The sequence below is a fragment of the Dendrobates tinctorius genome, unplaced genomic scaffold (assembly GCF_039654945.1).
Source record: "Dendrobates tinctorius isolate UK_male_01 unplaced genomic scaffold, ASM3965494v1 ptg000011l, whole genome shotgun sequence".
In the NCBI taxonomy this organism is placed as follows: domain Eukaryota; kingdom Metazoa; phylum Chordata; class Amphibia; order Anura; family Dendrobatidae; genus Dendrobates; species Dendrobates tinctorius.
In genome coordinates this window covers 39,232,190-39,247,240 of record NW_027361679.1, presented here as the reverse complement: position 1 = coordinate 39,247,240, position 15,051 = coordinate 39,232,190, and the positions used below count along the sequence as shown (strand labels likewise).

The following is a 15,051-nucleotide window of genomic DNA, read 5'->3' as shown; positions in this document are numbered from 1 at the left end:
TCCTTTGAAGGCATCATACAGATGTCTGTGCAACACAGTACAAGCACTGCAATGCACAAACTGGCGGGGGGGAGGAGTAAGAGCTGTCCCTGGTTAGCAGGGCTCAGTGTGGTGCCATATGGACTGGTCCCTATGCTAAGTACAAGCTGCGTATGCTCTGATTCATAGATGGAACCACACAAAAGTGCAGGTTGTTCACTGCAGTCACCTTTTGTGCTGGCTGACTATGCTCCTTATGCTGTCCCATCTTGGCTGAATCTGCATCTCCTCAGATTCAAATATCACATAAGCTTGCTTCACCGGCTCCTCTATCCGCTACGCACATGCTGTGTCAATGTAGAATGCAGCCGGTACTTAGTAGAGGGGTTGGTGCCATCTTAGATTTTGAGCTTCAGCACACGCTTCAATACTACAACCAGCTCTCCACTTTCCCAGTATGAAGAGCTGGACAGAGCAATGTTGAAGTGTGGCCTGACCTCATGGGCCACATAGAATGACAAGGTAGACTGGATTCTGCCTGTAGGCCTTCAGATTTTCATAATCTATGCCATAGGTGTCAAAGAATGACAAAGTCCAATTATCAGCAACATGGATATAAAAGAAGTGAGTCCTGCAACTTTCTGAAGAAGCCAAACTGTTTAACAAACCTTTGTACAGTACCATTGCTGAAAACAAAAAACCTATTGAAAAGGTTACTGCTTGCCAAAGGACACACTGACTAGCCTAAAGAAAATAGATGCAACAATTTAAAGACACATGAGAGCAAGATTGTTCATATTGGGTCTATAGGGGAGGTTTCACATACTATGGATTTGAGTCTAATTGCATGTCAGGTACCATTGACCAGTCTGAATATCTCAAAAAGGAAAGAAAAAAAAAAAAACAAAAAAAAAAAAAACACAGGAAGAAGTCATGTTACCTTATGCTGAAGGAGAAATGCCCTTGAACTTGATGTTTGAGTAGGAAAACCACCCCAAAACACACCAGCAAGTTGGCCACATCCCGGTTCTAGACCAAGAAGAATATTTGTAAGTGGCCAGCTACTGACGGTATTGTCCAGTGGTAAGTTGGCTGTACTGTAGCAATCTTCCACAGGAGTAGAGATCTAATGCTACAGCAGAGGCTGCACATTAACATCTAGGCCGCAAATAATACTGTGAGCAGTGTGACGGCTTTTTAGCTTAAAACTGTAATAGTGCTGAGGATTGCTTTGATTTCTGCAGTGAGCTTGTAAACTCCAGGCATGTGTCCATCCATACCTTGTGTGTTAAGGCCATACTACCCTTAGGTTTACAGAAAATTGTAGTCCATGTAGTGTACAGTTAGAAACAAACTAGAAACTTTTTATTGTCAGTTTGCTAAATTAGTAACTCATTAATCCACAAAATAAACACTTAAATAAATATACTTATATATACACATGAAAAAAGGTAAAGAAAAAAAAATGCAGACTATATACAGAAACCTATTTAAAAAACATTTGGCACCTCAAGAAATAAAATTACCCGTTGTCCTTTAAGTCTACAGTTATGTAAAAAGGTGAAAAAAAAACACAGACTTGTAGTATTGCTCAGTAATTAAAGGGAATGTGGCATCAGAAAGTTACCTATAGTTTAAGTCAGGTTGCTGTAGCAAAAGAATTTTGGGGAAAAAAAAAAAAAAAAAGTTCTCTTTTCATAGTAATCTTGCAATTTTCACAGATGGATTTTTAGTTTTTGTATAGCTCAAACATATTCTGCAGCACTCTACAAGTCAGGGGTGCATGTGCTAATGTCAGAATAACTTTGGTAAACTATTTAAGGAGAGTAAGTGCCCTGCTCACAATGTGTAAGGAAAGACCAACATTAAAGATGGCTGGATCATACAGGACAAGGAATCAATAATATAATATTCACGTAAAGCTGCATGACCTGGTCAGTATTTGTCTATATCCAGCTAATCAAGTGCAGAAAGGAAGACCTGAATAGTTAACCTAGTGACTATGACAGGCCTGGCTAAAGAGATGCGGTTTTAGCACTAGAACTAACGATGGAGTCTTTTTGACTCCTTGCAATTTTTATTTCTCTCGTGACTACATTTTTCCATATTCCAGCTTTAGACTCGGTGACTTATTTAGGATGCAAAAAAAGGATTGAGAAAAAAAAAAAATTATAGGGAAGAAAATAAAAACTTTTCCTAAATTTACCTTTAATTACCAAAGGGAGTCAAAATGACTCCCTTTGGTAATTGAGGGTAAATTTTGGAAAAAAAAAAAAAGTACTTTTTTGCTAGTCTGTTGCTAAATGTTATTTTAGTTTTCATTTACTTGTATGTTTAGAATAAATGTTGGTTTAGACTTATAATAATTAGCAGTTTTGCTAATATGGCTGGGAGAAGTGCGCTAAAGCCTGACAATATTCTTGCTATTTTGCATTCTATAAAATTAAAAATATATGAAAACAAGGCAGGAGTCAAAATGACTCCATTGGGTAGTTCAGGCGGGGGTGGGGGGGGGGGGGGGGTGGTGAAAAGTCCGGTAGTCCTAGTGTTAAGGTACACTTAAATTATGGCCACTGGGAATTGCCTAGGACAGTATATTAGACAAAACTGGAAAAGCATGAGACTTGAATGCAAGGCTCACATTATGAAGTATGTTTGTCTACCACCATACCTGTCCTCTCCATGCGGCTAAGACTCCAAGCCTGATATATGAGAGATCAATGATGGTGTATCACTGCAGAGCTTTGTGGACAAGTGTGATTAATGGATTTGCAATGGGTGCAATGACTGGCACACCATTGAGGCAGCAGTGTATGACCTAGACAGAAATATCAGCCTAGCTGAGGCAGTAAAAACAATTTTTTTCAGCTTCAAGAAGGTCAGAAATAAAGAGTTTGAAAAAAAAAAAAAAAAAACAACTAATTTTCAGTGAAGCAAGTAGTCTCAACTTTTAGTTTTCGCACTGATTAGCAGTGCTTCAGTTAAACATGGATAAAACTTAAAGTACAACGTATGGCTTCAGTGTGCTTTATGGATCCCCATAGACTTTAGCAGCAGAACCTGATCTGTAAATATCAGAACAGGACATGCATCAAGTCAAACAGATCTCATTCTCAGATCCATACTTTCAATGAACACATCCAATCTATGAGTAGAAGTGCTGTCCAGGAAAGTAGTGAGGGGAAACCCACACAAAAAAGGACTGATATTAGGCATTCCCACCTAAGGCATATTAGTAGAGTGGAAAGATTGTTTCAGAAAGGAAAGGTATGAAGTTAAAGAGTGAGACCGACCGACCAACCAACAGTAATAGCATTGGGGGGGGGGGAACTGCTGCAGAAAGTCAGTGGTGGCAAGAGTGGGGCGATGCTGCGGGCCCTGGCCTGTGAGGCAGGAGCCATTGATGTCCTGGAGCAGAGATCTAAATCTGTGCCTGTGCAGACACCGGTGGCCATTTTCCTGAAGCCAACTGCTGGGAGGTCAATGGCTTCTTCCATCCCAAGGCCCGCAGCATTGCCCCACTCCTGCAGCCATAACTCTGCCTTCTGTGACCTCACTCCACCACTGCCCCCTTCACCCATTAAGTGATATTTGGACTATAAGGGTGTGTGCACACGCTGCAAAATTTTCAGCGTGGATTTGACTAAATCCACAGGTCAAAAGACCTGCGGTTTGACACCTATCATGGAGCAGATGCCAAACCGCTGCGGAATTCGCACAAAGAATTGACATGCTGCGGTTTTGAAACCGCAGAAAATTCCACACAGTGGGCCTTGCGGTTTGTTTTTCATAGGTTATAATGATACTGTACACTGCAGCAAAAACTGCGGATCTGCAGCATGTGCACACACCTTAAGACACCATTTTTCTTCCAAATTCTGGAGGTAAAAAAGTCTCAGTCTTCCCCAGTGCGATTTCCCCCCCAAGCAGATTCATGTGGGGGTGGAACATCTCTTCTGCACTTCCTCAGAGTGCTGTCTTTCATGAACACAAAAAAAAAAAAAAAAAATTATATAGCTGTGTGAATGAGACACTGAAGGCAGTCTTAGATGTAGCAAGAGAATGGCATTTTTAAAGGCCTATAGAAAGTAGTATGTGACGAGTTGGCTACTATATTTGAATGCCCACCTGGAGCAGCCATATACATCCAAAAGTGACGCATGACAGCACACCTTCACTTTGTTGGCACCATTATATTCTATAGTCCTAGTGGCACATACATCTGAATCCGGTTTTGAGGATGGTTTGGACACAAGCGTCGACAGGGCCACTGAACAGGCGTAAATGTAATGTGAAAGTACTCAAGCCATTCCTTTCAATAAGGTTTCAGCAGACTCCTTAGCAGAGGCAAGATTACTGACTGATAACCAGATGCAGATTGTGAGCTTCAAAATACTCCCACCACAGATTAAGCTTTGAGATATATATCTATTTTTTTTTTTTTTTTTTTTAAATATCATCTAGTAGTGTGTGATGTATACATTCCCCAACTACTTGTTAAACCCAGACTCCCCATGAAGCCCCCATAAAAACCTTTTATATTGCCTCCGCGCGGTATGGTAATATCCTCGATCCGATGGGCATTGGTTCTTGCCCCCTCCACCCCAAATCGGCATGCTGTACACATTCTGTTCTGTGAATAGCATTGTCCGCGTACAGGTCCCACACGTGTGCAGTATGCTTTGCCCAAATGCGGGCAAGCCAAAAAGCATTAGTGCGCCTGCGCCAAGTTTATTATGTCCCGGAACATAGTTCACCGATGCATGTGCACTAATGCTGTTCGGCTTTGCCCGCCGTTGGGCAAAGCATACTGCACACGCGTGGGACTTTTACGTGGACAATGCTAGTCACAGAACAGAATGCGTACAGCACACCGATTTGGGGTGTAGAGAGGGGCCAGAACCAACACCTATCGGACCAAGGCTATTACCATACCGCGTGGGGGAAAGAAAAGGTTTTTATAGGGGATGCGTGATGAGTTAGGGGGTTTCACGAGTAGTTGGGGGAACGTATACCACACAAAATTAGATGACATTTTTAGATGATAGGCCAAAAAACTGGTGACGGATTCCCTTTAAGAGCCCAGTATGAAGTTTACAAGATATTATATTTAACTTTAACAAAAAAAACAAAAAACAACCTGATTTAAAAAATAGTTAATTTTTGGATGATCACTTCCCTTTAAACATCACAGCATAGGAGGTTGGAAGAGAGTAGCCTTCACATAACTATGTACACAAGATTCCTAGTACACAAGTCAAACATTAGCAAGTAATGCAAATAACAATTTTGCTTAGGAGATAAAAATACAGTTTTGTTGGTCACATGCAATCTACCACATTGCTTGAGCCATGGCCAATATCTCGGATTTGGCTGGTCAGACAAGCACAGACAGCAACTCCCGCTCCAGCCCGGCAGTGAGCCACAGTTCCAACATGCTCCCATCTGTAGTATAAAGTTGGAGAGACAAAAATGTTATTAACTTGTATGTTGTCATGTTCAAGATCCACTGATGAATAAGAAAAGCGATCAGGGAGAGGCATCATCTTCTTACTTAAAATATATTGTGAAAAAAATAAAATAAAAGTGAACACTAAAATACCACATTATAGATATCTCTGAATGAAATATTGCACTTGCAACTCTATTAATTGTTCTCAATGCATTCCACTATGTAAACAAAAATGATAAATGTAAAAGCCAAATAGCCAGACCTCTATGACATATGGAATGATACCCAAAAATCAGTGAAAAATTAAGTTACAGGCTGATCCAACTTCAGTGGAAATGCCTCAAGAGAAGGAAATTATGCTCAGTAGTGTGTGGCCTCCATGTGCCTATATGACCTCCCTACAACATATGGGCATGCTCCTGTTGAGGCAGTAGATGTTCTCCTAAGGGATCTCCTCTCAGACCTGGATTAAAGCATCAGTCAACTTCTGGCAAGTCTGTGGTGCAAAATGGTCTTGGGTGGATGGAACGAGACATGTCCTAGATGTACTTGATTGGATTCAGATCTGGGGAATGGGCAGGCCAGGCCAAAGCATCAGATGGTAAAAAATGAGGATGAATGAACTCATGGAGATCAACATCCAACACTGCGGAGACACCATCACATGTTTCTCAACACAGTGATTCTAGAGCAATGCCCCCATCCCTTATGGGAAATATGTAAAAACATGCAAAACACAAGCCGCGGAGACACCATCACATGTTTCTCAACGCAAGCAATGACTAGCCAGGTCTTTCCCAGGGAAGGAACAACCACGGGAAGGGCAGTCTCCAATGAAGGCAACCACCTATGCCAAAACAAGGTATCCATCCACAGACAGCTGTTTCGGGGTATTGCCCCTCAGTGTGGAGTAGGAAACTACTCCACACTGATGGGGGCATTGCTCTAGAATCACTGTGTTGAGAAACATGTGATGAGATCAACATCCAACACTGTGGAGACACCATCACATGTTTCATGTTTCACAGTCTTCTACTAGGCATTGCTCCTACTGGCCAATTTCCTACTCCACACAGATGAGGGGCAATACCCCGAAACAGCTGTCTGTGGATGGATACCTTGTTTTGGCATAGGTGGTTTCCTTCATTGGAGACTGCCCTTCCCGTGGTTGTTCCTTCCCGGGGAAAGACCTGGCTAGTCATTGCTTGCGTTGAGAAAAATGTGATGGTGTCTCCGCGGCTTGTGCTTTGCAAAGCATCAGATGGAACCTAGAGCCCACTGCACCTGCATACAGGCTTACAATGGGTCCAAGGATCTCATCCCAGTACCTAATGGCAGTCAGGGTACCTCTGGCTAGCACATAGAGTGATGATGTGCACCCCTCCAGAGAAATGACTCCACACCATTACTGACCCACTGCCCAATCGGTCATGCTGGAGGATGTTGCAGACAGCAGAATGTTCTCTACGCCATATCCAGACTGTCACATGTGCTCAATGTGAACCTGCTCTCATCCATAAAGGGCACTAATGTCGAAGCTGCTAATCTTGGTGTTTTATGGCACATACCAATCGCCCTGCAGGGTGTTGGGCTGTAAGCCCAAAACTGACTTTCTGGCCGTCAGCCCTGATACCACCCTGATGGAGTGTTTGACAGTGAGCAGACACCAGGATGTTAGTGGCCTGCTGATGGTCATTTTGTACTGTTCCTACTTGCACAAAGGAGGCAGCAGTCCTGCTGCTGCATTTTTGACCTCCCTAATCTTCTGGCATCAGGCTCCATGCTCTGGCCACTGCTGACAGATACAGCTACCCTTGCCACAGCTCGCATCCTGGATGAGCTGCACTATCTGAGCAACTTCTGTGGATTGTACACCACCTCAAGGGGTGAGAGCAATGACAAAATACAAGTGACAAACAGCCAAAAAGGATGAGAAAATAAATTGTCTGGTCACCACCTGCAGAACCACTCCTCTATAGGGGTGGTTTTGCCAATTATCTATCCATTTCTACCTGTTACATATGCACAAGTGTGAATGACTTGGAATTAAACAATGCATGTGTTCCCTTTATTTTTTGAGCACTGTAGTAGGCATTATACTATTAAATGGTCAAGTTGAGACTGATATCTGGGACAGTCCCAAAAAACAAAAACTTTAAGTGTGCCATCATAAACTATTACCTGTTGCTAGTAGGGTCAAAGGACTCCACCGTATTCAAATAGGCATTTCCATTATGACCACCAACTGCATATATCTTGCCCATTAAAGATGCTATACCTACGCCACCCCTTGGAGTAGTTAACTCTGCAACATATTCCCACTTGTTGCTGCGGGGATCATATCTTTCTACTGAACTGAGGGGAGAGTTATCATCAAATCCACCTGTAAGAATAAAACAGAAGTTAACAGAACAGAAGCTTTGGGAGCAAAGTAAAATATACTACAGAATGCAATGCCTTCAGGAACAGGATACCAGACTATCCACCCAAGTACTGACAAGACAGATACGTGAATCCAGTCTGGGGCTGTAAGAATTATTTGACCCTAAAAATCTCATGTTCTGCCTAATTTAGTGGCACTTGACATCACAAGACAGTTAATGAGAACACAAGTCTAGTGGTGACTTCTTGTTAAAGGAAATGGTCATCAGGTTTTATCCCCCCCACCCCCCAAAATCTGATTGCTGGAAACTGTCTCTACAGTATCCTGCCCTGTCACTATCTGGGCTACTGGCTATAGTTTTGATAAAAAGGTTCAATCAGTAGGAGACCACCACTTGAGGAATAGTGAAGCCGCCACCATTTAACCCTTCATACTAGTGAGCCATGTATAAGTCCACCCACAGAAAGAGAGTTGGGTAATTCCATTTCAAGTGAACAAATGCAGTTTCTTTTAATTTTGAGATTCTGTTCGCTGATAAGTGTTTGAAAACGAATAAAGAGAAAGTTAAATATTTTTTTTTTTTTTTTTAAAGTGAATTTGTGTTGCATTTTTTTACGTTTCTCCTCTTAACTCAGGCAAGAACCACAATCGAGAAAAAACCCACACACCATTCTACTCAGAACCGTATAGGACTTCACCTGATACGTCACAAGAGTATCTTAAAAATTTTGCGTTTGAGTCTGAAAGAAGTCAGCTGACATGTCCCAGAAAAGTTGCGGGCTCATCACTGGCGCATGAAGCAGACAGGGACGCAACCTTGGACGTATCTATACATCCAAGGTCGTGAAGGGGTTAAACAGATTAGAAGGAGACTTCATGCTTCAAAATATGATCCTACAGAGATCCCAACTTGAGTCTGACTAAATGTAGACCAGAACACAAGTACTTATATAAAGTTTAAAAAAAAAGTTAAGTTTTCCCGAAATCACCCATCAATTTAAAGTTTGACACCTCAAAATATCAAACAGTCGTGACTTATCAAATTAAAGCTTGTACAGTTCTGAACAAAGCGGTGCCTCTTCCATCCATTTTAATTATAGCCTGAGATGAGATAGAAGAGATTTTACAGTAAGCAGCCCTGTAAGTGACACATTGCTGAAATCAGGGTCAGTTTCTACATTATGTTGCTCTGAATGGGTGCCAAAACCTGGTGACAGAAGCCATTTAAATCCATAAATAGATATTTCCTTACACATGTCTAACATTATACATTCCTGGCCTCTGCATGAAAAGATATAATGAAGGGATCCATTGCACTGACAGCAAGACAATTTTGAAAAATTATATTTACCAATGCTTTGTATAACTACATACAAACTACCCTTTTTTACCACTCTGTAAAATAGTGTTCAACTTCCATTACACTGCTCAAAAGCACAATGTGGGGGCCATCACATGGGCTGATCAAGGAGGGTCAAACTTGCATGGATAGCCATAGTAAGAAAGCTCCAAGACACTTACCTACAACATACAAGCAGCCATGAAGTTCACTGACGCCGTTCCCAGCGCGTCTCTGGCCCATCTCCTTCACATCCACCCATTTGTCTAGATGTGGGTCATACCTTTCCATACTTGAGAGGGAAGAGACACCATCATTTCCTCCCACAGCGTAGACATGATTCTAAAAACAAGTGTACAAGGCATGTCTTTACTTATAAGAGGCAAGTTGTTGTCAAAAAGTACAGACACCAGGAGATCATAAACACTATTGGGGCATATGGACATTCATAGATCCCTTGGAGGAGAGTTCAAAGATGGAAAGACATGGAAATTAGAGCCATTACAAGGAGCGGCTTCAATTCTGGCTCCTTCTAATCATGATACTAATGCAGGGGAAGTCTACAGACAAGAAAACCGACAATAGACATTAGCGCTTGCTCCATCAGCAGCAGTTAGCAGAGGTTCATAGCAGCTCATTGCGAAAAGGGATTGCCCAGTGCGAATCAGTAGTAAAGGTCTTTGGTTCTGAGGACTTTGCGAGTATCGCCACACTTACTCATACTACAGCCATTAAAATAGGTGTTTAATAAATAAAGGATATAAAAGAAATAAAGGAGCCATTTACATCAATAGATATAGCACCAAATGCTTTCCCCTTTAACATTTTAGTGTAGCCCTCCATTAGTTTACTGTCTAGCATCATACCACTAGAGCTACAGATCCTACACCTCCGCGAGGGGTGTTCATTGAAGCCACAGCAGTCCAGCGGTCACATTCCACATCATATCTCTCCACATGATTGAAGCAAGTGCTGTCATCCAGCCCACCGATAGCATATATTGGCCCACCAAGGGATGACAGGGCAATGCCTCTCCTGTGAAAACCAAATATATTAAAATGCCATTAATAACAAAATCGGTACAGTTGTATATTGCGAACAGACCACAACAAGCTTCTGCATGACATGTGCAACTTGCAAGAACCATATTAAGGCGTGTTCATACTACATTGCATTTCTACAAAAATATCCATGGGCACAGTTATTGGAAGCCAAAAGGAGCAGCCATTTGTCAGATGATGGCGAGTAGCATGTAACTAAAATAGGAATTGGACACTTTCAGCCATTTTGCCAGTGCAGCATTTTCTCTCAAAGGGTACTCTGTTAGAATCATGCTGTCCGAGTCACTGGCAGCACAAGTCAGGACATTGGATGAGCAACTGCAGCCAGGCATGTTTTTACCTAAAATCCAGCTAGTGCCTTTGTCCTTGCTGTCAGTCATGGATGGGGACAGGGATGGACTGTCATCCGAGACAGTCAGTGAATTAGAATGGTGAATAGCAGATGGGAAACATGCCTTGGACTAGTGAGCTGAAAGGGACACCAAAAAGCCAGACAGCGGAAGTTCTTTTGGCCAACTATTTTGACGCAAGTGCCCAGGCTGCTTCTCCCCATTCCAGTTGCTGGGGGTTCTCTCCCCATCAGTCATGGGTGTGGGCAAGAAGAGCATGACTAGCCAGCAGAGACACAGGCCATTGGACAGCCTGTGTCAGATTTATGCTACCTGTGGTCAAGGCATTACTGATATATGGGGCCCAAGAAGCAGAAGCAAAGGGGGACCCAGACTAGATGAGACATGCTTGGGCCTGGGGTAATTGCTTTATTAAGCCCTAATCATTCACAGCTACTTCCATTGCATTGTATGGCTGCAGCAGAGGGGGCTGAACAAACCTGACATTAGTGACGTCAGACGCTGCCAGCACATTCTCTATTACTAAGCTGACAGCATGCCCTGGGCCCTTATGGCACATTATGTGGTGGAGACAGCCTGGGCAGAGTCTCCAGAGAGCCTGAAAGTTCCCAGTATGGGGCTTTTGTGGTTCAGGCAGCACGAGTCTAATGATATGTCCCTTTAAATCTCAGTTCGTGCATGTAGTCTACATGCCAACACTTCTGTTTTGACCTCTGACCCATTTTATTTTGGGCACAGTACACATGAGCCAAGCAACATTGCAGTCCATAAGATTGACCTCTAGGGTGTCAAAGAAATGGTTAATCTTAGTTCTCTAAAGTCTAGAAAAATATCAGAAAAACAAAGTCTGTAACCCATGACACCATTTTAATTGTTATCATCTGTCTACGTGGTTGAATACTTTTGGCCAGTGGTCAGCTCCAAATTCCCCCCTTCTATATTTGACTGATGTCTAAATATGTCGAGGCCAAATATCTTCTTCTTGGCCAAATGCACTAAAAGGATATGGGTTCCATGAATTGTTAAATTGACCTAAAGGAAATGCCAACCCCCCCCCCCCCCCCCATGTTCCCGCCATATTTAAATTTATCATATCCCAGGATATAGCTGACATATTGGTATATAACTTATTTTTGCCAATTATTGTGTAAACTCTTCTACATTTTGCCAATTGTTATGGAATTGTCCATATTTGTTCATTTCCTCTCCTGGCGGGCTATAAGAACTCGTCCCATTACCACCATTAAAAAAACCAGGAGATTTACTTGATATAGACAAGCTAACTGTGTCCCTCGTTTTATTTCTCCCAATCCTAGGTACCTAGGCTAAAGCTCCACCTGAGGAGACATAGAAATCTCTTCTCCGACAAGGGGGAAGTTATGCTCTGGAAATCCAGGTGGCCCATTACTACCTCTATGCCCTCTGTAAAAGCAATGAGGAAAACCTGCTAAATCTTCTGACTTCACCATCTGTCCCTTCATCCATGACTGCATGTACATCGCATTTGAGCAAAAAGTAAACTGGGTAATGTAGATCAGATACAAAATCTACTCTCTCCTCCTGTGTCCAGTATATAGCCTATACAAGCATCCTACTGCAAGTAATAAACCCAGTAACTGTGAACATTGATGAAGCTAGCCCAGGGTAGGAATGCCAGGAGCAGAGATTCCCAGAAAAGTGCTGAGCATGCTCTGCAGATTGTGAACTAAGCAAGAACTCGTGTCCTGCCACTTGACAAATCGACCCTATGAGGTCTCAGAAGGGCACAGTCAAAACAGCCTTTGTTCAGCCATCTAACAAACACTGCCAATGTGCACAATAAGCCTACACAATTGGTGTTGTCCCTTCTAACATTCAAGCCATGCTTAGGATTTAATGCAGATGATAGCAAAGCTTCAGTTCTGTCTGAAAGTTTAAGTTGAGGGGGTGAGGAGGAGAAAGAAAAAAAAAAAAATTATATTATATTATATTATATTATATTATATTATATTATATATATATATATATATATATATATATATATATCTCCAAATAAAACATGGCTGTGCCCCTGAGGCATTAAACTAATCCCACAGACTACCTTTTAGATCTCAGAAGATGTGGGGACAGACCCATTCCTTGTGCTCACTGGAATACAGGTCATCATGTCATATCATTGCATTCCTTATCTTGCACTATTGACTTTACCTTTTAGTATTCATTGATGCCTTCATCATCCACTTGTTTGATAAAGGGTCAAATACCTCCATGCTGCTTAAATGTTCATTTCCATCATGCCCACCGACTGCATACACCTTCCCTAGAGGAAAGGAAAAAAAAAAAAAAAAAAAAGTCTTAAGACTAGACTCCTATAGATCATGCGGAACGTCTAGGTCGCTATGGTTCTCAGCAGCGCAAGGCCTAAGTCAGCCTAGAACAATGCTCTTTTTGCACTGCACAGAAGATAAGATGCTCATTCATGAAGTTATGCATTCATCGAGCGATTGGCAGTCTGTTTATAGTGAAAGACCATGAGCGAGGGTCCTTAACCGCCAATGTCTTTTTACTGACCCGAGATATAGGAGAATAGCATCCCCATACAGGTGACAATCCAGCAGCTGTCAACTATAGCTGACAACTTGTTGCATCAGCCATGATCAGTGTTGGCACCATCCATCTGTTTAACCCTTTAGATGCTGCTGTCAAGTGACTACGTCATGTAAATGGTTAACAGTGTGTGGGGGCTTCCTCTAACACCCCATCGGCACTCTGAGATCATGGTTGTGTGGTCCTGATGTTTGCCATGGCAAGTCACAGCCAAATAGCGACATTAGAGCCTGACATCTATAGCAGCCTGTTCAGAAGTTAGCAACATTTAGATGGTAAAAACTTCATTCCTGTCATGTCACTTTGCATTAATACCCGAGAAGCACTAGAAGGGTTAACTACGTGATGGCAATTTTCAATATGTCAGGGGGCGTTTAAGATGGTATCAATTGGGGTTTTTCCAATATGTAGGACCAACAAAGTCACTTCAAACCCTGATAGGTTGAGAAAAAAAAAAGCTGGGATTTGTTGAAGAGTTCCAGAGTTACCACAAAGTGACACTGGTTAGGTTTCAAGAATTTGGCCTGGTCACTAACGGGTTAAATATGCTTGTCAACAGTAATCTTAGTGTAATATCCACCCTGTGCATTTAGTGTAAAACTAAAGCCCAAGAAACATTCATTGTTCTTTCTAACAATAACTTCATCAGCAGATGGCTGGCACAGTGACAGCTACATCAGTGAGGCTACAAGTGTCTGGTCACACGACCGCTCTCCTACCTCTGACATAATCGGCACATGCAGTGTCAGCTTGGAAGGGGCCCATCTATAACATCTGCAGTAACCTAGTGAGAAGGAGAGGACATGGCCTACTTACCACCCACAGAAATTACACCGACATGTCTTCTACGACTGTTCATTTCAGGGCCAAAGAACCAGCTGTTTTTGCTAACAGAGTAGCATTCAATACTGCGAAACGGGTCACCGGAGCCCCCACGTCCTCCCACACAAAACAGAACACCTGATGGGACCACACAGACAGTTACTCTAATGTCATAATGAGATGAGATGATATCTTGTGTATGTACATACAAACTGTCATGTCTTCAGACTAAAGGCCCGTCACACTAAGCGACTTACCAGCGATCCCGACACCGATATCAAGGTGTCAGGATCGCTAGTAAGTCGCTATGTGATCGCTGGTGAGCTGTCACACAGACAGCTTCACCAGCGATCAGCACAGCGATGCCGAGCGCCCGGCATCGCTGGCCATCCCTGTAAAAAATAGAATCAAAATAAAAAATATAGGTATTCTCACCTTCTGACGTCCCGTTCAGCCATCCTGCCTCTCTCCACGCTCCGGTCCCAGTGATCCTTTGCACGAATGACCGCGAGACTTTGTTATCCCTCGAGACCGTGACATCTCGCGGTCACTCTTGCAAAGGATCACTGGGACCGGAGCGTGGAGAGAGGCAGGATGGCTGAACGGGACGTCGGAAGGTGAGAATAACTTTATTTTCTATTTTTATTATTTTTTTACACCTGATCGCTGGTCTCCCGCTGTCACACACAGCGATGCGTGCTGGCCAGCAGGAGACCAGTGACCAAAGAAAAGTCCAGAGGTTTCTTCCAGCGATCAGTGATACCGTCAGGGGGGGCCGCTCGCTGATCGCTGTCACACACAGCGATCTCGCTGGTGAGATCGCTGTTATGTCACAGTTTTTTGTGTGTTTTAAGAAACTTAACACTTAGTGCTAGTGTCAGCATTTGGGAAATTTTTCAGTTTTTACCTTCTATGTATGGATAAGTGACATAGCCTCTACTATCCTTTACAGTGTTAAAAATGGTGCACACCAATGCAGTCATTTTTTCCACAGACCTGTATTGGAGCTTTAAACGGAAAAAAAAAAAAAAAAAATTTATATATACGCCCCATAGACTAATGGGTATGCGTTTGACTTT

At 42.6% G+C, this 15,051-nt stretch overlaps 1 protein-coding gene across 1 annotated transcript in view; it reads right to left on the bottom strand.

Moving 5' to 3' along the window:
* Positions 1 to 1,317: 1,317 nt before the first annotated feature.
* KLHL8 (kelch like family member 8) overlaps positions 1,318 to 15,051 on the bottom strand; it is a 33,272-nt gene continuing 19,538 nt past the window's right edge. The window contains exons 5-10 of the mRNA XM_073541418.1: positions 13,967 to 14,110; positions 12,752 to 12,863; positions 10,020 to 10,188; positions 9,336 to 9,495; positions 7,613 to 7,814; positions 1,318 to 5,424 (exon numbers count right to left, since the gene is read on the bottom strand). Coding sequence (XP_073397519.1) covers positions 5,301 to 5,424; positions 7,613 to 7,814; positions 9,336 to 9,495; positions 10,020 to 10,188; positions 12,752 to 12,863; positions 13,967 to 14,110 — 911 coding nt within the window. The 3' untranslated portion in view covers positions 1,318 to 5,300. The remainder of the gene's footprint in view (positions 5,425 to 7,612; positions 7,815 to 9,335; positions 9,496 to 10,019; positions 10,189 to 12,751; positions 12,864 to 13,966; positions 14,111 to 15,051) is intronic.